This window comes from Lygodium microphyllum, chromosome 28 (genome assembly GCF_053477565.2).
Source record: "Lygodium microphyllum isolate KBCC chromosome 28, Lygodium_microphyllum_v1.1.10, whole genome shotgun sequence".
Taxonomy (NCBI): Eukaryota; Viridiplantae; Streptophyta; class Polypodiopsida; order Schizaeales; family Lygodiaceae; genus Lygodium; species Lygodium microphyllum.
This window is the reverse complement of record NC_141162.1, coordinates 82,300,359-82,327,608: the sequence shown is the minus strand read 5'-3', so window position 1 is coordinate 82,327,608 and position 27,250 is coordinate 82,300,359. Positions and strand designations below refer to the sequence as shown.

Below are 27,250 nucleotides of genomic sequence, written 5' to 3'. Positions count from 1 at the left end.
GAGCTCTCCATTGTGGAGTGGCTCGAAAGATAATGCTCAAGTGTGGGACCTCGGCACCAGCCCATCAGTTAATGTCCATCATGCAACTTGGCCATTGTTGTGCAAACAGTGCTAATCTTGAGTCTCCCATCCACTGGGAGATGTGATCCGCCACCTGACTCTTCAACTCCTCAATTTGTGTAGTCGTCCACTCCCCTGAGTAAGAGGACTAAAGGAAAAAGGCGTAGTTTGGTCCATTCGGTGGTGCTAGTAGATGGACCTTGCCCCTCCTTGACTTACGAACCATGAAGATCCCCACCTCTAGAGGTAGTGGGAACTCTCGATGCTCTGCAACTCGTAGGTAGGACCATGGGCCACTGCGGAAGAACTCCTGTGGCAACAACTGTGCCTATCTCGGGAAGGTGTGGCGGGTGGCAGGGGTAGATGAGCTGGTGGCTATGTGGGAGGGGTAAGACTGCTAGTGCGTGGAGAAGGTAGGTGTATGTGGCTCATCACCTCTTGTGGGAGGAGGGGGGGTGGGTCTGGGGGGGCTCACCTAACCCGGGTGCGGATCAGGGGGGGTGCTCGGTAGGGGTGGGTGGGTGGGTGGGGGGGAAGAGGATCGAGGGATGGTGGGATGGATGGAGATGCATGGCGGGTGTTGGGGGGGGGGGGTGATGGCCTTGGCAAAGGGGGGCTATGGGCCAAGGTCAGTGGGGGGGGGGGGGTAATGGGATGTGGGGCGGGGGGTGGGTGAGGGGACTGTGGGAACTAAGGTGAGGCAGTCTATGGCACGGGTGGAGAGTGTGAGGGGCTGCGGTCCTGTCGGGTGGGATGGATAGGGGGGGCTGTGGAGTGCTCTGCCAAGGGGGGGTTTCTTGTCTGCCTGCACTCTGCTGATGAGGCTGGGTCAAAGGAGCTCGCTGTGCCCCCCCTTGCCGTCTTCCTCTCTGTCGTCCCTGGACCCATGTGAAGCCGTGAGCGTACAAACTGCTGCCCGATGCCCAAAGTCGTGGCAACATAGGCATTGCCCTGGTTGCCTTGTCACAATGACATGCTGCCTAATGGAGTGCCCGCCTGCCTCAATCTCTAGGAACTGTGGGATATTCTTGACCTCTTTCACAGCCATCCGTACCTTTGGGACTCCTACTGCTGTCACTGCATCCGCAAAAGACGCGGGAAGGATAGTGCTGAAGAGCCGTCCAAAGTCTTCCACCAATTGGCGATACTCAATCTCCAGGCTGGGGAAAAGAATGGTGATCGGGTGCCGAAGAAACTTGTTGTGGAGTGCAAACGCCTCCACAATAAAGCCACTGTACCAAGGGACCATGTATATGACCCCCTTCGTGGACGCATATCGTGAACTGGCGAGTAACTCACGAGCTGTGTTTGCCGAGCTGAGCGGGACCATGAAGATCCCTTGGCCCAATAAGACCACCTCCACGATTTGCACTATGCCAATGCACAGCATGGAGTGAAGCCAGTCCCGAAGCTGGGCCCTGACTGGGGAATGTCCTACTACCTAATCATAAATTGTTGTTTCCATTAGCTCCAGCACCTTAGCTCGGATGGCTAAGAGCTGCTCCTTCGAGAGGACTACGCGCAAGGTGTTTGACTGGGGGGCAATTGCTGAGTGCGCTAGCGTTTGACCATAGGTTCCCATTGTGCGTCCCTTCTGGGAGAACCTACCTATCACGCTGCTGTGCTACTGGAGGGGGGAGTTGCTGCAAGGGGAGGGAGCAACTGGAAGGGGGGGGTGTCGATGGCCGGGGGGGGGGGGTGTTTTTAAAAAATAATAATAATAATTAGGTGGAGGCGACATGCAAGGAGCGGGGGGGGGGGGGGGGGGGATGGGCACAAGTGGGGATGATGGCCAGGTGCCGGAGGCACAGGTAAATGTGGATCAGGGGGCGGGGGCAGAGACCACAAGCGGGGGGAAAGGCGAGATGATGGCTAGGGGGCACGGCGACAGGCAGGGTGGGGTGCGGTGACAGGTAGGGTGGGGCGACGGGGCGGGGGCCACAAGTGGGGAAGGGGGGGGCACTAGCGAAGGCGACGAGCAGGGCGAGTGCAGGCATGAGGGAGTAGTCGGGAGGCGGGGGTAGCAGGCGACGCGATGGTAGGGAGCTTGGGCTTGTTTCTCCACAAGGAGCTTGCTTGATAGTCACTTACATGTAATGTAGAGATTTGAAAAGCCTCAAAAGTGGCAGTTCACATACTTACTAGGAGCACTCCATAGGTGTCCACGATAGGAGTGGAGGTGTGTGCACCTCGATTGGCCCGAGCCTCATCGCTTGTGTACACGACCATGGGACAATTGTGGCAGGGAGGGTTCTATGGATCAGATTGGATATTGGGGACTCTTGCCTTGGAGTCCTCAATGTATATGCTCCTATGGAGGTCAGGGTATGCAACAAGTTCTAGGTGGAGATTGCAACAGGACTCCCAGAGGTGGACTCCTGGATTGTTGGAGGAGACTTCAACAACTTGGAGGCCTTAGAGGACCAGCACGGTAGAGGCATAAATTACTAGGGCATGGTTAGGGAGAAGCACGAGGCTTGGGAGGTCTTCCTACTGGCAATAGGAGCACGGGACGCTTGGAGAGACCCAGCTTTCCACAGGAGGGAGAGGTCGCTGGACTTCTCGTGGGGATATAGGTGGCTAGGTGGAGTCTTGTTGGAGCGGTTGGATAGGTTCTATGTGGGAGAGTGGGGTTGCTCTCGAGGAGCCCAGATAGGGCAGTTGGCTGGCACCACTTTGTCCGATCACTGCCCGGTTCTCTTGACACTTGATCCCCCACCATCTTCCCTAGACACACGATCTTGTCGGATCCCCGACTTGATCTACAGGAGGGAGGAGGTGAAGAAACAGATTGAATAGATTTGGAGTAGGGAGTGGAACAACAAGGATTGGATTGTAGAGGAGGTTGCAGAGGTCCTAGCCAAGTCGAGTAGTATCTGCCAGGAAGCAGCCCTACAGGCCAGGCAGCAAAGTTGGGAGGGGGAGAGAGCACTCCGACGGGACTTAGCAGCCACTCAGAGATTACTACAAGAGACACTAGGGGATCCCATCCTCCATGCATAGGAGGTGCGTGCATGAGTAGCCATCATCGGCCTAGAGGACAGGCACTCAAGGTTCTCGTTCCACACCTTAGCAGCCTTCTGGGCGCTACACGATGTGTAGGGAGTTTTTTTAGATACATGAGCCCCACACCTCAGGAGAGCAGATACGCAGCCTTCGGGATCAGCATGGGAGGACTTGCTCTAGCCTAGCCGAGGTGATGGAGATTGCCACCGACTACTACAGATGCCTTTTCGAGTAGGAGACAGCCTCATCCAAATGACAGCGATGTAGAGAGTAGGTCTCGGGTCACATCCCGTCCCTCATCACAGAGGAGATGGGAAGTTCCCTCTTATCCCCCTTCATAGAGAAGAAATTAGAGAAGGCTTTCCACACATAGGATGGGCAGAAATGCGCGGGAGAGGATGGCCTCTCTAAGGCCTTCTTTACCACCTACTGGGAGGTAGTGAAGGACCCCTTACTACTGGCTTTCTAGGAGATTTTCAGCTTAGGACAGATGTCACGGAGTCTATCGACAGGTCTTATCAGTCTCTTCCCCAAAGGGGGAGACCGTTTGGAGCTATCCCAGTGGAGACGGATCACCTTGCTGTCAGTAGCCTATAAGGTACTGGCAAAGATGATTGGTAGGCGACTTTGCCTTGTGCTTCCAAACATCATTCATGACACACAGACAGGCTTTGTCTAGGATAGGAGTATCCTTGACAATATTTTTACCTTCTTTGAGGGGACAGAGTGGGCCTAGCACAGTGGTTAGTTGTACTACTCCTGGACTTCGAGAAAGCCTATGATAGGGTGGATTGGGACTTCTTGGAGGGCACCATGGGGAGGTTGGGCTTCCCCCAAGCATGGATCTGTGGGGTCTCCGCACTTTACACATTGGCTACCAGTAGGGTTCTCATTGGTGGCAGGTGAGGAGAGGATTTTTGGTTGGAGAGATCGATACGGCAGGGCTGCCCACTGGCCTCGTATCTGTTCCTACTCTTTGCAGAGGCGATGTCCCACTTCCTCAGATCACGTGTGAGCGGGTTACGCGACCTTTGACTTTCGGTGAGAGGAGACGGAGCTGTTAGATTGAGAATATGTAGATGATACAACACTTTACATAGAGGACGATGAGCTAATGCTGGAGAAAGTGAGATTAGGTCTCGAAGTGTTCTGCACTACAGTGGGAGCGAAAATCAACTGGTGAAAGTCGATTGGTTTCCTTACAGACCTGGACTCTAGTACAGAGTGGGGAGTCCACTTGGGATTTGGATGGGTGTGCAGAGGGCAGACTGTCCGTTAGTTAGGGTTCTACGTGGGAATCGACATCACTCCCGCCTAACAGTTTCTTCCAGTCCTTGACTCTTTTCAGAGGAAATTGATCTATTGGAGTACTGCTCGCCTTTCCTTAGTGGGCCGAGCCTTGGTGGTCAAGGTCCTCCTAGCGACGGCTTGGTACATCGCCTCGTGTTGGTGCTTCTCCTCGTCCTATGTGTTTCAGCTTCGCTGCCTAGTGCGGAACTTCCTTAGGGCCGGGTTAGACGGTTTGAGGGACTCTCAGGCCAAGGTGGCGTGGGCGATCATCATTCGGCATTGGTCAGCGGGAAGGGTTGGGATCAGTGTCCCAGAGTATCAGAGTATGGCCCTTTTGGGCAAGCTAGTGATCCGCAGTCTCACACCACGAGGGCAAACCTGGAAGGTCCTACTGCAGGAAGGTCTCTAGGAGTGTCCATCGAGGCTTGGCGGGGATTGGAGACCGTCCTTGAGATGGATCTTCACGACGGCCCAGATTACGCCCCCTAGATCACCCTTCCTTTGTAGCTTACTTTGTGTGTGGAGGCAGGGCCTCCATAAGGCCCTAATTCAGAGCCCCCCAGGCTGCCAGGAGGAGATAGACTGCCAGCCGGTGATTTGAAACCCCCAGGTTAGAGATTAGGAGGGGGTACAGTTGTGAGCGCCCCCACATCTAGTGGGCTGGCTGGGAGGCCGGCCCGGCTCGCACCATTAGGATCTGGAGGGAGGTGTACAGGATGGCGGATGAAGAGTTGTTGTAGTAGGCAGCAGGCTGCTAGAGACAAGTTGAGTTGAGGAGGAGGGAGATTGATGCAGCAATACCTCAGGAGTGGCTTGGGCCCCTGATACGAGAGCCGGTAGAGCCTGGGGAGGTATGGGCCGCTAAGTTTTCATTGACAGGTATCCCCCTATAGGTGGCAGGTAGAGTGGGAGGCGTCCCACATGGGACCTTCTTCACCGTGCAGGACGGGGGACGTATGGCACTGGACAGAGGGCAGTAGGATGAGAGGATGGCTGTCCTTTCGTGGAAGAGGATTTGAGTGGTTGGCCTTCAGGAGAAGACATGGTGGCTGGACCCATACGTCTTCTGGGAGGAGCTTTGGGAGTGGCGCCTATGGATTTGGGAGGGCAGGCCACTCGATGAGCTGGAGTGGGATCCCGGAGAGTTGCTATGGCCGGCCATTGTGGTTGCCCAGAAGCCATCGAGGTTCCTGGAGTAGACAGCCAGGATTGGCAGACATGTACTGATGCAGGAGGACATGGACTGGGTGCCGTCGCGTAGTAGGTATTAGGTGGAGCACAGCATCACGGGTGCTTTCCGACAGACTTTCTGGCGTCACCTATGGGAGAGTTGGAGGCCTTAATTTCTACTATGGCAGTGGAGTCTGAGCTAGTGATAAGTAAATCATCAATGTATAGCGAGATATAGCTGACCCCCTTTGAAGTGATACATATATGTAAGTTCGGGAGGCTTGGCTCACTAGGCGCTATCTCTAATGGTGTAGGATGAGGAATTGGCACAGACTTCGGCGCAAAAGATTGCATTATATCCCTCTCATCAAAACTACATCTCTCCTAACAATCACCTTGTTTGTCCGATGATTGAATTGAGGAGTAACCTATGAAGATCAAGAGATCAAATCAGGGAGTGAGCTTTCCTATGTGATCATTAGGAATGTGTGTGTAGGCACGACACCTGAAGACTTTAAAGTGGGACACTATAGGCCGATCACCAAAGAATGCCTCATAGGGAGTGTGCTGAGGGACATCCATGGTTGGGTATCGGCTGAGGATGTCTATGGATTGCCAAAGAATGCCTCATAGGGAATCTGTTGAGGGACAAGCTCGATCCATAGATGATCAGGGAGCTTTAGTGCTAGCCGCATTGAGTGTTCCACGTTCATGATATTCCAGTTCCTATGCGCTACAACCTCATTTTGTTAAGGGGAGTTGGTAGAGGTGAGCTAACGGGAGATGCCATGCTCCTCTACAAGCTTAGAGAACTCATTGAAGGTAAACTTGCCACACCGGTATCACTTATGCAACCAACATGACATCCAATCTGATGATGAACTAGCAACACCCAAGAAGAAAAATATGTAAAAGCATCTGACTTATGCTTGAGAAAGTACACCTACATGTATCTAGAGAAATCGTCCACAATCAAAAGAAATAAAGCATGCTCAAGGCGGCAGTGGGGGTGTCAGTCCAGAAAGATCAATGTGAATCAATCTCAAAGGAGCCTCAGCCCTATAAGTGGATTGCTGTGCAAACGGGATACGGTGCTATTTCTCACTTTAAGAGGCTTAATATATTGCTTGGGATAGCTTTAGGCGTGGAAGGCGCTTCACCATCTGTTGGTGTGATAGCTCATAAAGAGAATCATACCTGAGATGTCGAAAGCAAAAATGCCAGAGGGGTTCAGTGTCCATTGGCTCTTGTGTAGTGGCTAACACCTCGAAGTGATGGAACTCAGAGCCCTTGGCTATTGGCTTGGAAAGAAATTGTGTCGTGTGGTATAGGCCACAAGGTTGTGCCTCATCATGAGCAATCACTAAATCAATCTGAGAGTCGAGAACCTTGATTGTGGTCACTATAAAAAAGACCACACGTTCCAAGTGGCAAAGATGTTTAAGAGATAATAAATTCACCATAAGGTGGGGGACATAGTATACATCATCCAATGTAGCACGATTTGAGCCTTGGTGAATGGTAAAATTTATGTGATCATAAGCTTGAATCTTGACCAAGGAGTTGTTATCAACTTGGACTCTCTTCGTTGTGAGGTCTTGGAAAATGAAAATGTCCTTGATGGACGTCATATAATGAGTAGCTCCATTGTTCACAATCCAAAGAGTAGTTTAAGTACTCAGTTGTGACAAGTAGGCCTTTGCAGCCACCTTGTTAAGAGGCAACTCGGAGATGTGGACGAGACTTGCATCCTCGAATGTCTCTACGGTGATGATATGGGGCTTTGCAAACTGGTTAGACAAGCCCTTTGGCGTTGAGAATGTCATCGACTGTGATAGAGCTGATTGGTGGTAGTGTGGGTTTGGCCTCGCCATTGCCCTATTGAGGGTTGCCACCACCCTATCTCCCTTGTTGGGGTTGCGCGATTGAGGGACGGGGGTGTGAGTCTTAGCTTTTGGTGTTGTTGCTTTTGCCTTTGATTGACACTCATCATCAAAGTGGTCAGCCTTTTGACAATGTTGACAATACTGATTTTTCTTTGGTACATTTTGCCACCTAGGTTCTAGAGATGAGTGGGGGTTTTCTTGGGTCTCACTAGCTTGATGTTAATTTTGATTTTGTTTTGTTTTGGTTTTTGATTGGAGTTTTGATTTTGTTTATCCTTCCCTTGTTGCCACTTCTTTTGAGAAGAGCAATGAGAGTCTCCTCTATAGAGGTCAAACTATGAAACTGATCGAACAACCAAGCGTAACATAGTAACTGACACTCAAATTCATAGAAGGTGGGCATAGTGGGATGTGAGATTACCTTTTGCACAAAATGGAAGTATCTCCTTAGTAGCTTGGTTAGAAATAATGTGACTTGATCATTTGAGGACTTAGGAGCTCCCATGGTAGAGAACTTGGTGAGAAGGTGCCAATACTCAGCCAACTTGACTTTTAAGTCATCTTGGTCAATGATTCTAAAGTTTTGGAGCTCATGATTCAAATTAATGCGACGGGTCCTATCTCAGACCACATAGCGGTTAGTCAAGTGTGCCTAACGCTCGGATGCTAAGTCAAAATGCTGAAGCTGTAAATGAAATTTAGGGAATTAAGCGTGCATTAGCTCGACAATAGCTGAGGCATTCCTAGCTGTCCATGAGTGGACAACCTCGTATGGATTAAGTGTGGGATCAGGTTGGGGTTCCAACCCTTGCAGAATATCTCATAGGTTTTGTGAGGCAAGAACATGTCTCACGAAGTAGTATAGTTAGACCCATTAAAATGAGTCTTATCATTAAATGCATGCTTGGCTAATGAGGACGAAGAACCATGAGGTGTTTGAGAAGATGGGTATAGATAGTGTGTGTAAAGTGGGGGAGGTAAAGAAACAAGAGGAGGAGGTGGGTAGGCAGGAATAGATGGTGCGTGTCCAATGAGTGCCAATTGATGTGGAGGCATTGGAACATGAATGTTTCCTTAAGATGCCGGTGGAGGTGGAAGCATTGGGATGGGTAAGCGCTATGTGAATGTTGGCTTGGATACTACAAAACGAGGAAGTGGTCAACTAGATAAAGCCATAGAGGCGAACAATGGTACCAAATGCTCCACACTCGAAGCTGTCCCTATGGGGGGATAGCCCGAAAGTGTGTGTATGGGAGGATGAGCACCTTCATCATAGATACACCACGTGGATAAGAGAAAGGAGAGGTTCTAAAGACTGTGCCTAAGTGTGAGAAACCCTCTGGTGTGGTGTGTGTAGTGTACCAAGATGCACTTAATGGAGGCTAAAAGGAGTGTGCAAGAGAAGATGAGGGAGGGATGGGTGGGTGAAAGCTTAAATGGATTTGTAATTGGTGTAGTAGTGGAAAATGAGTTAGGTTCCTTTTGCCCATTAAATGCAAATGATGATTCACCAAAATTAAATTAATCATGAGATGTAAGAGCTGAAGGAAAAGATGGAGCACTCATTAATGAACCTTGCAACTTTTTCTTACGTTTTCTTGAGTTCAAATGGAAAAATCTATCTTCTTCAAGGCTTATGAACCAACACTTAGTGTCAAGAGTTCTTACATCTTGAGGATCACCAATATCTTGTGAATAGGAGGAAGTAAATCCAAAAGATTGAGAAGTATTGATTTTCATACTTGACATAGGAGTGAATGAAGGTGGAGATGTGTATGGAAAAGATGAAAGAGGTAAAGATGGAGATAATAGTAGTAGAGAGGAAAATAGTCTAAACTCCATGCTAGTTTCCATGTCAAGATGGCAAGTTCTTTGTGGAGCTTTTGTTCTTTTTGCAAAATCATTAGACCAATGCACCAAATCTAAAGGGAAAAACTCAAATTTTCCTTCAATCTGTTGTTGAGCTCGATACATAAGGATGACATTGTATTCAGCTTGTGAGATCTCGTATTGTCTATGGACTCCATGGTAGTCTCTAGCCATGTTGAAAGTTGGACGAGCAAGTTGCGAGGCCCACTCCATCTGCTGTCTCAATGTGCTAGGCTCGAGAGCATCATGATGATGTGGTGAAGATTGTGTTTGAAGTCGTCTTGCCCTTTTGTTGTTTCTACTTTTTACAAAGGGCTTTCAGATCAAAGGCCTAGGTCTCTTCAGAGAGATCTTAGCTGTGATACCATGTAAAGAAATGCCCTAATGTAGAAACATAAATGAAAGCATACGACAAAGCACAAACTCAATAGAACACAGTTAGGGTTAAGGTAACTCAGAGACAATGAACATAGTGAAGATCCAAATGAATGAATAAATATAATACGATGCTCATGTAGCAAACAAATTGTGTAGGGAATGAAACTATACCTTGAACTCTCATGTCTTGAGGATCTAGGTGGAGGTAATGAGCTGGAGAGTGTGTCGTACTCTTGATGGATCCCAAAACATAGCAAGGAAGCCTCTAGATGTGGGATAGCAACACAACATACAATGATGTCGGATCAAGAAAAAGTGTGGGAAAACCACGAAACGCAGCCTCCAGAGATAGTATGATTGCCAGGCAATAGCAGCAGCAGCAGCCAAACACAGCAATAGGAGGTAGGTGACAGGTTGGTGGCACTGGCATGCAGCCAATGCAGCCTCCAAATGATCATGGGTAGTAGGGCGGCAGCTGGCTGTAGTAGATGTAGCTGTGGGACAGGGTGGCAGCTGGCTGCAGTGGATGTAGTAGATGTAGCTAGAAAGTTTCCAGACCTCGAATGGCTCCCCATTTTAAACTCTCTTGAACTACTTCCCATTTTAGGATTTTTCATTAATTAAGCATTTTTTGGGCTGTTGAAGAGGCTAATTCAGCATGTAATGTATGTTTCAGTTGAACATGTTCTACTAGGAATTGTAACATCACCTCCATCATCAAACATCTCTTTGCTTCAATGACTAGGTGGTGTCCAGCAATATTTGGTCACCAGAGTCTTTTGATAAACTTGTTTGAGTTGTTAAACAAATGATCGTTGGAAATTTTTTTCTACCTAAATGCTCCACTGACTTGAAAATAATGGTCTCAATCCTTGGGGATGAGGAGATGCAATCTAAATATAGTACTGTGTCATTTGCAAGCTACACATGAAGGAGCTCCTCAAGCTCTAAGATGGGCAAACTAATGCCTCTAATGCTAGTGATCAGTGCATCAAAATGCATTGCTATAATCCCATTGACAAGGACCTTGCTATGTAGTGAAGTGACAAAAGATGAACTACCAGTGAGACAGTAGGGTTTGCGGGGAGGAACACGGAGTGAACTCAGCAAACATGGAGAAGAGAAGAGAAGAGAGAAGAAACTCTAATGAATGGAATGATGAAGTTCTGAATCATGGAGTGAATGTGATATAAGGGAACAAGGGTGCCGTAGCACAAGGAAAATGATGAAGAAAACCATGAATCACGAACTACCGCAATGTCCTCCTGAAGGTTGTAAGTGTAGTGGAGAGGCTAGAGAGAAGAGGTGACTGATTGAATGAATCAGCCGTGAGGAATGAATGAGAGAGTGGCCTATAAATAAGCATGGTCAGTCTAGGGTGGTGCCCCTTTTTGGGGCTCCAAACCCTAAACGCAAAACACAGAAACGCAAAAAACGCAAACTGTGGGTGAAGGGTTTCTCAACACCCCCTCTTTGGCCCAAAAAGGGGAACAAGAGGAGTGAGGTGGAGATGCAATGCTACATGCTAAAGAATGCTCATGCAACAGGTGCCACTTGGACAGTGTCCCTCGTGGGAAATTTGTTCACTTGCCCAAGCGCCCTAGTACAAAGATGATGAAAACATGCAATGCATAGGAGGAATGCTAGACTTTTGTGTGGTGCTGAGAATCATAAGGATATGCCCATACTTGATCTTGGAAGTTGGCTCCATGCTGACTTAGGGACGAAGAAGATCCACCTTCTAATTTGAGAATACCACCTAAAAGGAGACCTTTGAAGATAGTCAAGAGACCGGATGAGCTGTGGAACCCGAAACTCAACCTCGGGAGAGAAGCCACTAGCTCCGTGACTCCATGCTGGAAGGAATACGAAGGCCTAGCCACCAAGTCACTGCTGAAGAAGCAAGGGCTCCGATCTAGGTAGATCCTCTAGATCCTCGGTATGAGTAGAGGAAACGATTGCTCAAAGGAGAGCCACTCCTCAAAAGTGAAAGGTGGTGGTGTGTGAAGAACTTCATGGCACATAGGGTCCCTCTTTGAATCGGAAGGAGTAGAAGTAGGAGCCCCCTGTGAAGCCGAAGAAGAACTAGAAGCCCCCTCTAAGGGCGAAGTAAGAAAATCCCCCTCTGATTCCCAGTCTGAGAGAGAAAGGGAATCCAACCACTCATGGCTCACGGACTGCGAAGCATTTGATGATGAAAGAACTGCCGTTGGTCGTGCTGAAGAAGGTATCTGGGGCTCGGAAGAAGAAGCCAGAAAGCATCGAGAAGTGGCCTCTTGATCCTGAGTGGAAGAGGGTGGAGAAGAAGGAGGCTCAAGATGAGCGAGGGGTTGGGAACAGTCGTGGGCTCTCAAGAGAGTGGACTGTGGAGGAGATGTGGGCCATGGAAGCCATTGTACTCGGAAGTGGGTGGGGGAAACCTCCGTCCAGTGGGGTGGTCTCTAGGAGGGCTTATCGCCTCGTAAGGTCTTAGAGCCTCCGTGTGCTCGTAAGGACTTAGTGTGTGTCGGGTGCGGCTTATTGCCTTGAGCATAATACTTTGATAGCTGGCGCAGAACGATCTTTGTGGCCCAGAAAGGAGAGGTGGCACGAGGAGTGCGTGGTGGAAGACGCATATACTCCGGGGGGGTGGGGATGAAAGGTCGAAGTCGAGAGTCTTCGGTGAGATGATCATTCGTGCCGCAGTAGGAACACCCAGTAGAAGGGCAATGCCATGGTATCGGTGTGGTAAACTGGATAAGAGAGGATGGGAGGGAGAAAAAGGATATTTCCCAATGCACAGTGGAAATGATAGAGAAATCAAATGTTGATGTCGAACCGCCACTGGTCTTTGGCTTCTCGGATGAGGAGAAGAGAGAAAGACTAAAAACGCAGGAAAAACCAGCAGTAGCAATTAGTATGCTGAAATCAGCTCCGAACAGTGTGTGGTAGGCTGGAAACATGCACCAAGCTGTTATAGACAGCAATGGCCAGCTTGGACCACAATGTCCTCCACGTCTGGGGTGTGGGCTGCAAGCTGAAATACCTAAAATCTGCAAAAACGAGATTACTTTCTGAATGGAGAGTGATCAACAATAGTTTGCTGTAAACAACTGCAAATTATAGGTGGAAGGCTGGAAAGAGGGGCTAGACTTTAGATGACAGCAAGGGATAGCTGAGACTGCTATGTCCTCTGTGAAAGGGGTGTGGGCAGCAAGTTGGAAACATGTGAAACCTGCAAAAACGAGATATTGATGCAGTGGAAGAAGAGAAAAATGGATGCTGAACCTGCCACCGGTCTTTGCCGTTACTGGAGTGGAGGATCTTTGCCGCTGTTTGAGCAGATCCAGCTTGAATACCATGTCAAAAGATGACATACCAGCGAGACAATAGGGTCAGCGGGGAGGAACATGGAGTGAACTTGGCAAACATGGAGAAGAGAAGAGAAGAGAGAAGAAACTGTGACGAATTTCTGAATCGTGGAGTGAATGTGATACAAGGGAACAAGAGTGCCGTAGCACAAGGAAAATGATGAAGATAACCACGGATCATGAACCGCAATGTCCTCTTGAAGGGATGTAAGGGTAGTGGAGAGGCTGGAGAGAAGAGGTGACGGACTAAATAAATCAGCTGTGAGGAATGAATGAGAGAGGGGCCCATAAATAGGCACAGTTAGTCTAGGGTGGCGCCCCTTTTTGGGGCTACAATCCCTAAATGAAAAATGCAGAAACGCAAAAACGTAAACTGTGGGTGAATGATTTCTCAACATGAAGAATAGAGATTTTTAACTTCTGTGATTCACTACTTTGGAAATCCCATCCTCTGTGTCGTGCCATTCAAGAACTCTGTACATGATGGCCTTCAAGAACTCTCAATCTACACACATAAATGCATCATACAGTCTCTTAGAGACCCATATGGCTCTCCCTCAAATGAGAGTGCCCAATCATGTATTGTTGGAGACCATTGCACATTTGTTACCCCATGAGTGTAGCATTGCATTGGGAGAAGGCTCTACGAAATATATGCTCTCGTAAAAGGTGCTGCTTGTGTACCACTAGAAAATGCATTGATTCTCCTATGAGTGCTCTATGCACATCTTGTTCCATGAGATTTCGGTGTTACTTGAAACTCGTTTGCCAGAATCTTGTACATTTGATGAGAGGATCTTCCCGGGGAGTGTCCTAGTCTTTTGGACTAGTGTGGTTTTGTAGCCTATCTTTGCTATGTCCTAAGTGTATAACTATCAAAAACTTGTCTCTTCTATCTTTGTGACCTCAAGCAACAACGGAGAAAATCTCTCAAACCAATGAGCTATCCAAGTCATCTATCTCCTATTCATGGAGTATATTCTCTCTCCCTTATGAAGTAGCTGGTGTTCTTGCTTGATTAGTCGAAGGGACTTGTAAAGGTATCATCTTTGGTGTCTCAGCTTTAAGGCTTGTGGAAACTAGAGTTGCAAGTGCATTAAGAGCGTGTTGGAAGACCTTTGAAGGATGGGGTGGTGGCATCTTAGGCTCTTGAAGGGATTATTGGTAAGGACTAGGGGACATTTGAAACAAGAGACTGTGGCCTCTATGGCTCCGAGCAGGCTTGAGGGGACCTTGTTAAAGCCGCAAATGGCTGAAATGATGTTGCTCGATTAGTTGGTCTAAGATCTTTAACTACTATCTATCGTTCCTCAACCTCTCTTTGTTGCTCCAGGCCTCCTTGCCCCTATGTATATTGATGTTGAGTCCACTCACTTCATCATTGGTGCTTTCTCCTCCCCTACTAGGTGATGCTCGTCTTTGATGCTCTCCCTTACTTTTCATGTGAGTCTTATGTGTATTGACTCTCTCATCTTGAAAAGATGTCCGTCGGTAATGTGCCCTATGATAGTTTGCTGCAAGATGGTCTATTGTCTTGCAAGAAAAACATTGGCCTAGGAGGTGTCAATGTGAGACTCACTTAACTAGAAAGCATGCATGCGTCAAAAATGACTAACAAAAGAAGGCTTTGATACCATGTCAAAAAATGACTAAGAGACTAGAGAGATAGTAGGGTTTGCGAGGGGAACGCAATGTGTGTACGGCAAGCATCGAGAGAGAAGAGAAACTCAGAAACACAAGAACACGGTAATGATGCACTAAATCATGCTATGAGAAGGAAAGCCGATACAGTGGATCTGAAGCTCAAAAGATGATTGCACTGTCTTGTTTGAATTAGGCGGTAGCACCTCTGGGAATTTGCATAGTGAAGGGAGCAAAACATAGTCGTCCGAGTAGTGGGCTATCGAAGTAATTATTGGAAGGTGAAGGACAACTATCGTGGGAGCGAATCATAGTCCTCTGATGACATTGGAGATGAGGAAGATGATCACCAGCTATTGAGGGAGCGAACCGTAGTCCCCAAACTTCAAGGAGATGGCCTGGGTAGCAAATGCAACTCTGAGAGGTCAAAATGCTGAAAACGCAAACTGTAGGAACCTAGATGTTGACACCTGTGTGAAGGAAGGTCGTCACATGTGGGAGAAGTCCCAAGGCTGCAAAATGCAAATGCATGGGGAGATGAGCTGCAAATACAACTTAGGAACAGCCCAAATGCTGACAATTGATGCCAGGTACAAGGATGTTGACTCGAGACCAGAGGAGGTAACGCCAGGCAAAGGGAAGGCCTCGAAACAAGCAAACGCAAATCCAAAGTGACATGATGAGGAAGAGGTTGACGCCAATGTAGCAAATGTTGATGTTAGGATCGAAGAGCTTGAAACACAAGACCTGAGTGAGGGAACAGGGCGCATGACGGAGAAGAGAAAGGGTGACCACGAACTGTGATGTCCTCCAGTAGGGGTATGGGCAATAGTGGAGTGGAGAGGGAAGAGTGTTGGAGTGATGAAGAAAGAGGGGTGAAGAATGAATGAAGTGGGGTGGTAGAATGAATGAATGAAGTGATGGCATTTTTATAGGCATAAGCTGTCTAGGGTGGCGCACCTCTAACTGAGCACCCACATAAAAAGTAACCAGAATGTGGACACCAATCCTTTTTGGGGCTGTCAATGGGAAACCCTAAATGAAGTGTGTAAATTGAAGAACTGGTTTCTCAATAGCATGAATGGATGGAATCTTGATGGTTTGAGGAAGAGCATCAAGCTACCTTGTAGGGACAATGAGACTGACTGATGGTTATCGGTGTTTTTTTTTTTTGGGGGGGGCGGGTGAGATCATGTCAACAATGGTCATTCCCCATTGTATGATGTGGTGCAACACACTGCCAATCTTTGATAGGTAGGGGTAATGACCTTGACTAATGGGTATCGGTGTTTTTTTTTTGGGTGGTTTCTCAATAGCATGAATGGATGGAATCTTGATGGTTTGAGGAAGAGCATCAAGCTACCTTGTAGGGACAATGACCGACTGATGGTTATCGGTGTTTGTTTTTTTTGGGGGGGGGGGTGAGATCATGTCAACAATGGTCATTCCCCATTGTATGATGTGGCGCAACACACTGCCAATCTTTGATAGGTAGGGGTAATGACCTTGACTGATGGGTATCGGTGGTTTTTTTTGTGTGGGGGGGGGGGGGGGGGGTGAGATCATGTCAACAATGTATATGTGGCTCAACACACTGCCAATCTCAGACAGGTAGGGAGCAGACTACTTGTGGAGCCCTGGAAAGCAGATAGTAATGGCAAAGACATCCCTGAGTTTAGAATAGTTCAAGCCTTCAACCCATTTATTGAAGTATGCTACTGAAGATGATATCGGTGGGCTGGTGGCAAGTGTTGCCTTTATGTGTTGGGGTGAGATGAACTAGATCCTTATGCACCCTTCCCTAAGGGTTTGGGTAACTGTGGCTGGGGTGCTGGTAAGAGCCTCTTGAGTGGAGTCCTTAAGGGTATGGATGGAAGGGTGATCTTCAACCAGTCTGCAAGCGAGAGATGATTCCTTGAGGGCTGTCACTTTGCCCCCAAGGGTGAACTCTATACTCGGAGAAAAGTGAATCAGTGGGTAGGCAGCAGCGGAGGATGCGTGGGTAAACTGCATTGGATCCTTGGTGTTGCAGTGACTGGTTGCACTTTGGTGTGTCTCGCTTGCTCCTTTGGCCTGTGGTGCTGATGTATCCTAAGCATCATGCATATAGGACCCATGTTGTGCTGGTTTCGACCCTTGGGAGAAGGGAGAAGGGAGAAGGGAGAATGGATGAAGGGGTTCGGGAAGTAGCTGGGGCAAGGATGTGCAAGAAGGCTTTGAGGGTGGAAGAGGAGGCTTATGAACGTTCCATGAGGAGAAGAACAGGAGGGTGGCATTGGCTTGGAAGGAAGGGAGCACCTAGTGGCACAAGGCTGGTGGGTGTAGTTGGTAGTGGGAGTGCAGCAGGGCAGGCGTGCTGGGATTGCAGGCAGAAAAGGCATGAGTGTAGGCAGGGCAGGTGTGTGCAGGAGAGAAGGATGGAAGCAGGAAGAAAAGGCGGGAGTGAGGGCAGGCAGGCATGAGCTGGGAAGAGATGGTGGTGCTGTGCAGGGAGGGACGGCGTTGGAAGTGATGACTGCATGCAAGTAGGGAAGGCAAGGTGTGGGCAGAGATGGTGGAAGTGCAGGTAGGGAAGGCATGGGCTGGTGGACCAAGCTGACAGGGCGGTGCTGGCTAATCCGTTCAGCTGCTTGTCAGTTGACTTCGGAATCTGGATGTGGATGTTTTTTGTGGTATCTGCATTTGTCAGTGGCAGTATCAGCATGGCTTACCTGACAGAAATTTCAATAAACACAGGACTTTGGGTAGTTTTGGCACCAGTAGGGGCTGTATTTGGCAGATGGGCAGGTCCAGACAGCAACATTGATGACATTGCAGCAGCATGATGATTGCTGGGGCAGCAAGGAGCAGCACCCCTCTCCTGCACAGGTCGAAGGATGATGATTATACTTGTGGCAACAATAGGGATCATGATGAAGGTTGAGAGATGGAGATGAGTTTGAATGATGGTGATGAAAGGCTGAGGCACAATGGCCATAAATACTGGTAGATGCAGGATTGGAAGCAGCCTGTGCTGTGGTTCCCTTTTATAGATCTTTTTGAGTCGCTGTATTTACAAAAACTCTTGATTTCTGTTTGACTGAATTGTAGTTGATTTTCCTTTTTGGGGCTGTAAGAGAGCCAAAAAATTGCCGAAAATTGAGGATTAATTTACACCTAAATTTTCATAGGTTAACATCACCACACAATGACACCATGCTAAGGCCCTTGTGCTAAGTGCTTTGAATGAGGTAAATCCTTCATCGACACACGCCATGAGGAGAGTGATCACGACTTTGATTCTTAATTATTCTAACACAAATAGTTGAGAGTTTTCCCAAGTAAGAGAGGACAGGAGGCGGAGAAGATCTGCATGGAAGAAGACCTCATTAGTCCGCATGGGAAGTCCTACATGGGGGAGTTTTAGCAAGCTTGAGAGATGGGCAAGTGGGTAGTGTACTACAATGGGTGTGTACACATCTTGCTGAGGTTAGGGGTGCATACCTTTGGGACTACTTTATAGATTGCCATTGGGAGCTGTAGTAGTTCCAGGAGGACAAACATCTAGACTTATTTGTAGATACCTTCACAATTGTCCACGCAGAGATCTATGAGAACCAAGAGAGCAGTCTTTGAGAAGTATCATGGCACAGATGGAAGTGTTCATATTGGCTACAAGCATGGATAGCTTCAGGGACATACAGCTCAGGGATACAGCCATTTTGTACAGAGAGGAGCTTCAGGACGTTATATGTGTTCTCATTCAAGATGAGGGGTGAGAGACATGGATTAAAGGCAGGACAAAGAGATCTTAGGGAGACGTGTAGCATTGTGCTACTTTGCTTCATCCACCTCCAGATTTATCATGACAGGATATGAGTTACCACTCAGCTAGCAAGCCCCTTTGTTTGACATGTTAGTGCCCGCATATGAGGAGGTGGACTTAGGGCCGAAAGGCCTCACTAGGAACTCTGTGTATACAACTGACATAATACCATGCGGGAGATGTCTTTTAGATCTTGGAGTGGACATCCTTGCCATATCTCAATGCATGGCATGAAGGTCACAATTTGCAGGATGCATGTCACCCATGTGAGCATGTACTGAGTACAATTCACTACTTGATGGGCTTTGTCTTTTGAGATTCATTTATCAGATTGGTCCATTGGAGTGGGGGTGGACTATCCCTACTTGCTGTATGCCTGGCATGCATTGCTGTACTAGCAACATTAGAAATGCCCCTTGGCATGCGAGGATCTGCCTCTAATGAGTCAATGGCCATGTATATGCTGACCATATAACCATGTTGATAGAAGATAATGATCCGTTACCCAACACTACCTTTAGGGGAGCACCCTGTTCTGTCTTGTTTATCTCATCTCAGCCAACATGCGACATCTGCCTCCCCTTCATCTTTGATCTCTGCACTGCCCTTATTGCATACATGTGCACACATTGAAGGCTGGAACACATGTGCATACACATGCATGTGTCATGACTCACACCAACATGTACATGTGCACACATTTAAGGATAGCGCACGTGTGTACAATCACATGCATTCATTCATATATAGACACATAGAGAAATCTGTGGTTTGATTTGTTATGTGGATGGTGAGTGTAACTTATCACCATAACACCCCATGCTTGTAAAATGAAAATTAAACTTGTACTGCTAGATTGATGAGACATTGTGTTGCGGTTGGGTGAAGTTAAGAACTCATAATAAAATACATTTTACATTATGCTGTTGAAGCTTGTAATGTTGGTTTAAGTCAATCCTGAAATCTGACTTGATGCCCCAGGAGGCTACTTTCATGGAGTTAATGATCTAACATATGGAGTGGATATTAGACGGCTACGGATAATGGGAATATTGCAGGTTGGTGAAATCACTCTTCTAGAATTGTGTGGTAAAAAGTTAGCATGAAATTTGATATGCAATGTCATAAATTGCATTTTTTGAATGAAAGAATTTTGATTTAGTTTGTAGGCTTTTAAAAAAATAAACTCTTTTCTTTTTGTGTGGTTGGGCAATTCAAGACTAGTTAGTTTTATTTCTCAAAAAACCATAGCCCACCGCATGGTTGTTCATGCAAGCATTGTACTTAATGTACTGAATTGCTTTTTACAGGGCCTTCTTTGTGCTTTGTATTTTTACCTCAGGGCGATTTTTCTCCAGGGTGTTATTAATAATCTAAAAAAGAAACTAACAAAATGCTCAAAAGTATCTTTGGGTAGAAAAGGGGTTCTCATATTAGAGCTAGAGCTACATCAAACCAATTCAAGGCTTCTACATGGGAGATGGGTGTAATCTGGCGAGGACTGCTTGACAAATATTCAGTAGTTTTAGTCACAAGTGATGCACCCCATGAGGATCATCTTGTGGAATGTACAAGGCCTTCGGAGGATGACTTTTCAGGCAGGGCCAAATCTTCATGAGATAGGACATGCAAAGAGCATTGGTGGATTTTCTCATGTGCTAGGAGCACCATCTCTCAGCAGAGAGGATATCCTGATGCTGTGGGAAGCTTTTGTTAGGGCAGAGCCATACCTTGTTGGCCATCTCACGGCTACAAATGGATGTGCTTCGTCCCCTTGTTTTGGCCTGCTAGCTAGCGTAAACTGTCACTTAAAACACCTATCATAATGTTCCTGTGACGGTTAGGTCACTTGGTGTATAGGATTTTTATAAGAGCCCATTTTGCACATTTTTAGCACACATATTCAGTGATTATGTTATCAGTGCCTTGAGCATTTGCCATATTGTAGCAAACAGTTTTTAATCAATGCCCGACTCCCTGCAAACCAATACATCTTGCTGACCAATTTCAGCCTTCAACTTTTATGACAATTTTTTGCAACAAAATCCTTGCTGAAATCACAGTATTTCAGCCCACAAACATGTCAGATACATCCACAATCAAGTGGCACAGCATGTAGGTACATCAACCAGTTCATAGAGCATATAGTTGCTGCATACCCTATGTACAGAGAAAGAAAAAGACCACTAGAAAATATAATTAAATTTTGTAAATGAGTTAAAAAAAGGAGTTAAATCTTGCACAAAGGTATGTCTCTACTACATCAAGGATTCATATCCAAGAGAATGAGGATAGAATCAAGCTTTATGAATAAAAAAACATTTATATCCGAGAGAATGAGGATAGAATCAAGCTTTCATATACGAGAGAATGAGGATAGAATCAAGCTTTTAAAAGAAATTATGAATAAAGAAAATATTTTTAGGATCCGTTGATCACCAAAAGTGTAGATTTGACAGGCCAGACTCTCAAAGTCTACACTTGATCACTGAACTTCATTCATTCATTTGTGATTGATAATTGCTGTGCTTCAATTCTCTCTCTCTCTTCCTCTCTCCTGCACAATTATTTGACAACTAGGCTGCTAATTGTATCAGAGCAGCCATTGCTAGTGATCACATGTCCTATGCAGCCATTGCCATTGAGTACGACACCTTGTCTGGCTGCTCCATTGAGCCATTGCCATTGTGCCGGTTCTCATTCAGATCAGCAGACATACAATTATTTGATGATTAATTCCTTGCACAATATGATGAATTCCACTGCTGATTGTCCACCCTCATCTGCACTGGCTAATCTTCCACCATTGCTAGCTAGGTTTCAGCCATCGCAGCTTTGGTACACTGCCCATTTTGCAGCACTGCCCAGAGAAAGGTGCTGCCCAGCTACTGCTGCCTGTGAGCAACCACCTGTAGCCATTGCCTGAGTGTGCAGCAGTTGCTGCCACTGCTCCCCAGCTGCCGAGCTTTATCTCACCTTACCTGTCTGCATCGGCTCCAACAGCAACATCACTGTCCTAGCTTGTGCTACTTTTAGTGCCGCCCACCAACTCTGCTATTCCTGAGCACCACCCTGTTTTGCCAAAATATAGTTTGCTGAAGTGTGCCACTGTCTTCATCCAGGCACCACTCTTTGCAGCACTATGCTAACAGTTTTCCTCAGCTCTGTTGGCTGTGCTGCCCCTCAGCTACTAATTCCACCTCAGGTTCCATGGCCAAGAGCTGCTATTCTGTGTTCATGCTTCATGCATCTCCCTTCAGCCTCTGTTGCCACCAGCAACAATTTCACCTCCAAATTTGGGGCTTCTTTTGAAATCAAAGAAATTCATTTCCAATTGCACTGTCAACATTGGGGCTTTTTTAAATTTCAGCAAATTGGGAAATGTTTTTGGCATTGGTGGCAATTCAATTGACATGGGGCAACATTTGACACAATTCGGAACAATTTCTTCTAGTTCTTTATCAGCTTGCTGTAAAGATTGGGGCTTTGCCCAATTTGTGACTCAGGTCAATGCTCACCAAATTGCAGATTTTAAGCATGATGTACAATGATCATTGCCATGACAGATTTGGGTCTACAGGTGGCATCATTATCATACAATTGAAGTAGATTGGACAGCTTCTTCATCACTTCCAGTTCAAGGACTGTAATTCAGCGTCTACCCTCTTGGAGCTTGGTTTTAGATTCTCTTCCGACAATGGCAATGGATCTTTTGATACTACTCTTTATCAGCAGACTGTTGGATATCTCAGTAATTTATGGCATACTAGACCGAATCTTCTGTTTGCAGTCTCCTAATTGAGCATATTTATGCACAGCCTTTATGTTCTTCATTGGCAGGCAGTGATGTGTCTCTTGTGATATCTTGAAGGCACCTAGGATTTAGGCCTTTTCTATAAGGCTGATTCATCACTTGCCATGCATGGTGTGCATGCGGTCATTGGGTTGGTTGCTTAGATGCTTGTGTCTTTCATAGTGGCAACTATTCTGTTTTGGGTACTTCTCTTATTTCTCAGTTCATCAAGAAGCAGATTACAATTGCTATGTCCAATTGTAAAGCTGAGTAAAGAGAAAAATTTACAACTACTATGGAGACTATTTGGCTTTCCAAGTTACTTGTGGATCTCCATGTTCATCAAAGAATTTTGACACTCCTTTAGACTGATCTAGAGTGCTTTTGCCATTGAAGGAATCCTGTTTTTGACACTTAAACAAAGCATATTGAGGTTATTATCACTACATTTGTGAGTGCATATCAGCAAAGATATATTCAGTTGTCTTCTCTAACCATTGTAGACTTGGCAAATCTTTTCACAAAGGCTCTCTCATTCTAGGCTTGTCAACAAGCCTTGAACTGGATACCTTTGTCAGTTTATCTATCATTCCCTGTGAAATCATAGGTTGCTATATCCCTTTGGATGAATTGGTGCAACCATGACCATAGACATATATGTTAGGTTTTGTTACTTTCCTAGACCTGTTAGTCCATACCTTGGAGGGTATTTCCTGTCATCTCATGGGCTACACATTGATGCATTTTGTCTCCTTGTTTGGGCCTCTAGCTATCCTCAATTGTCACTTAGGATACCTAGCACAGTCAGGCCTATAGTTTGCTATGATGGTTATGATGCTTAGTCATAGGGTTTTCTAAAACGTATTTGTACATTTTTACATCATTGTGGTCATATTCAGTGCGTACATTTGATCATCATACTTTTATTCATTCATTGAATACAATCAATCATTTGTGAGAGTATCATTGTGCTTCAATTCTCTGTGTGTGTGTGTGTGTGTGTGTGTGTGTGTGTGTAAGGTAAATGCCATTGTCTGTTTTGATAGGGTTTTGGACCCTTGAGACAAATCATGCAATTTGAGGATCAGAGACTCTTGGGTTTCTTCCTCTTGGAGCTATAGAGGCATAGAGAAGCTATTCTACAGAGTAGGAGGCCCCCACAGCTCGGCTCACATAGACAAAGAGCGGTCATTGACTTTTTCGTTACTACACAACCGAGTATGGCACATACCGCTACTACTGTCACACAACCTATAGGAGTACGCCATCTTCGGATCTCATCTTTTGTAGGTATCCCTTTGGATAAAGCAATGGCACTCAACCGGCCTAATTCAGATAGGACAATGCTGTTATCTTCAAAGCTTTGGCTCAGGTGTATCAGCTTGATTCACTTAGCATGATTTAGTGATTCATCATTCACCTTCTTCTTCTTCTTCTATGTTTTCTAAGTTTCTCTTTTTTCTTAGTGTTTGCCATACACACACACTATTTTGCCCCACAAAGCCTATTGTCCCTCTCGTTTACTTTCAAAACAATCATATTTTGAGAGGTACATGTCTTGCCTAAAATACTAATGGGCTTGATATCCTCATGCATTATGGAAAATTTTGTATATTGGAAATCCCAAGCTTGGCCTTTCCATGTAAGATTGAAAATAGCTCAAACAATTATGGTACAAATGGTTTCATATTACTTGCCCTTGCTTCCTTGATCAAAGTCTTACAGTAGAGGCATACAAGAGCTCAAAGCACTAATAAACCATTGTTCAAGCCTATATTATAGTAGGTGTGTTGCTATGTACAACTGAGAGCAAAGGTTTATGAGCTCCAAACAATGCCTAAGTGCAAGATACTAATGCTAGTGAAGTATTAATTCCTTTGCCAAGTCTCGAAGGAGAACGAGGAGTGATTGAGTGATTGCTGCAGGTCAAAATGTGGGCTTGAAATTCAAGCACAAATCACGTCGGGCTAGCTAGACACTCTACTTGTCATGTTGCTCACTTCAGAGCCTCAAGCAATGATGAATAATGACACTTGAACCCTTAGAGCAAGCTTCAACATGTGGGGCTGTTTCGAAACTTCTCACATGGCAAGGCAAATAGGAATAGAGGCCGATATTGAATAGAACGGCACACCTAGGACTGGTCACTGTTATTGATACTCTTCTACCTACAAGGGCAACTATCATGTCTTTTAGATCAATTCGACACTACAGTTTGACAAGATCGGAGAGCATCTTGTCAACATTGGCTTTTATATTTTTAATGTCGATCACTCACTTTATGTGAGAATGTGAGATGCACATTTGGTCATCATAGTCATCTATGTGGATGACTTGATTATCACAGGTGACAGTGACAATGGGATTGCTAAAGTTAAGGACCTTTTGAAGAAGAAGTTCGAGATAAAATATTTGGGTGAGCTAAGGTACATTCTTGGTATTGAGATGATCAGATGTGATGATGGTATATGGCTATCCTAAAGGTAGTATGGCTTGGATATGTTGTCCAAGTATGGTGTGACAGCACGTAAGCCTCTTTCAGTGCCGTTGGAGAAAAATTCCTAGAGGCTATTGTTATTTATTTGACTCCATTTAAACCTTCTTATGCGCCAAGCAACCTTTCCCTCCTTTGGACCAAGATACCTCTTAGTAAGTTTGGATGATTAATGGTCAATTGCATTTGGGCTGTGCTCCACTCAATTAGATATACCACTTGCTTACATCAATAAGGATTGGCTTGCCCAAAAGGGGAATATCATCTAGGGTCTCTAGAAATGTCAAACATGATGGAAATCTAACCTTGCAAGCTTGCAGATCCCAAAAGCAATAGTCCATCTCACCGACATTACTATATCCAAGAAATATACATTTGACAGACTTTGGATCCAACTTGTTGCACTTGTCTTTGGAAATATGGAAAAAAGCCTCACATGCAAAGACTTGTAAATGTGCATATGAGGGAGGTTGCCTCTGCACTCACTAAGTGTGCCATTTTCAATGGTTGTTGTTTCTTTTGTGAGATGTGTGGAAACCTCTCAATAGCGATTTCTTTCTTGTCCTATGGCCCGTGGCATAGAAAGTTTGGTCCCTCCTATCAGCTATTTGGTCTTGAGTGGTTAGGCTTGGCCAACAAGGGTAGTAAGAGTGACAAAATCACCAAAGCAAGGGCTCTTGTTTATCACAAGTAAACACTAGAATCTATAACTAAATAAGAGCTACAACCATAACAAACTATTGAATCTTTTAAAAAATTACAAATGGTAAAAAATATTTCTTCCCTAAGAGAAAGTATTGAATCATTGTAGCCTACTGATGCTACCCAACCTAACTAGAATGGTGAAATGACAAGCAAAAGAAAAGGATAACATTGTTGAGTAATGAAGGGGCTCAAATGCTAACCCAACTAAATGCCTTAAGTCTCTTAAGTCTAAGCCTATATGATCTAAAAGGAAAAGAAAGAAGAAAAAGAAGCAGTAAGAGCTAGAAAGGCATGATATTCCAAGTGCGTGGATCCTATGTAAGCCAATGCAAGAGTGCTCTTTCAATTTCTATGCTTCTAGGATTGTTGGGACATATGGACTATAAAAAATGTATTCATTTTCAATTCTTTTTCAAGGGTGTAGAGTTATCTAGTCTGCTTGAGAGGTCTTCTTCATTTTGCACCTCAACATGATTGAGTTGGTGGATATTCTCCCTCGACAAGATTTTCTTTCTTGGCACACTACAATTTCTTTGAGTCCCCTGCAAGCCATCTCGTTCCTTTGTAGTTTTGGTCATGCGGTATCTTTGTACTCTTGGTCATACTGTAGTTTTGAGTTTATGTTTTGGTAATTCATACAATTACACTTTATGAAAAGGGAGAGAAAGAGAAAGAAGAAAGAGTACATCAACATCTCTAAAAGGCCAATGTGGCCTATGAGACCAAAGCAATACATATAATGATGGTGTGTTTCTCATCTGGAATGAGAAAAGATGAAAAACATGCCTATAGGAATGAAAAGTGAAATAGTGTCCTATTGAAAGAAAACATATTGATGATCCAAAAGTAAAAGTAGAAAAAGAAAACTCTCCATCAATGAGATGTCTGTCCTCTAGAGAGATGTATCCCTACATGGCTGAGGCATCTCAGCATCTGTCTCCTGTGGGAACACCTGTAGGGAATATGCACAATGAAGGGCGTGAAATGTGGTCCTCCGATAGTAGGATATTGAAGGTAAATGCTGAAGGGTGAAGGAAAGGACAGGAAATTGTAGAGAGAGCAAAATGCAGTCCTTAGGAGCCGTCAGAGATGGAGGATATGCTGAAATCTCTTTGAGATGATGGCTACTATCAAGGCGGATGTTGGGAAGTACTTGGAGAAGAAAACACAAGAATATTTGATGAAGATCTCTCTTGTAAGTGGTTGTAGAAAGGTGACTGGCTGGGCAGTCCTTCAAGAGTGTAGAAAACACAAAAACGTAGGTATCTGATGTGGGGCTGATGAAGAGGGTGTAACTTGCTGTAAACGGCCTGAATTTGCTGCAAACAAAGCGTGATGATTATGCTAAGTGAGAAGAGATGATGCCAGATGATGTAGGCTGCAAACTCTGAGGTGGAGATGGATGTGAACACCATGAACTATAATGTCCTCCTCGCAGAGTGTGAAGAGCAGTGAAGAGGATGGAGAAAGGAGAGAAGAATATGGAAGAGAGTTATAGTGTCAGAAGGAATGAGTGTGTGGGATGATGAATGGGTGGAATCAGTGCTGTATTTATAGGCACAAACTCTCTTTAGTGGTGCCTACTGAAATCTCTTAGGTGGCACCTTGACTCTCTCGAGAGGCACTCCGAAAGTATTTTTGGGGCTGTAAATGGAAACAGAAATAGGAATGGAGGAGGAAAAGTGTACCGAATGACTTGGTTTCTCAATACCATAGTTGCCCAAAATGGAGTTTCAGGCTGCCTGAAATGGAAATGTTTTGGTCCCAAAATGTGTTTCGGGACAGGCAGAATAACTCACCCAA

The 27,250-nt window shown here is 45.7% G+C and overlaps 1 protein-coding gene across 2 annotated transcripts in view; it reads left to right on the top strand.

Annotated features, from left to right (window-relative positions):
• Positions 1–27,250, top strand: part of LOC148011682 (heparan-alpha-glucosaminide N-acetyltransferase-like protein (DUF1624)) — a 352,978-nt gene that overhangs the window by 120,206 nt on the left and 205,522 nt on the right. For both annotated transcript variants that reach the window (XM_087670955.1, XM_087670954.1), the window contains exon 4: positions 19,437–19,513. In XM_087670955.1, the coding sequence (XP_087527081.1) occupies positions 19,437–19,513 (77 nt within the window). The remainder of the gene's footprint in view (positions 1–19,436; positions 19,514–27,250) is intronic.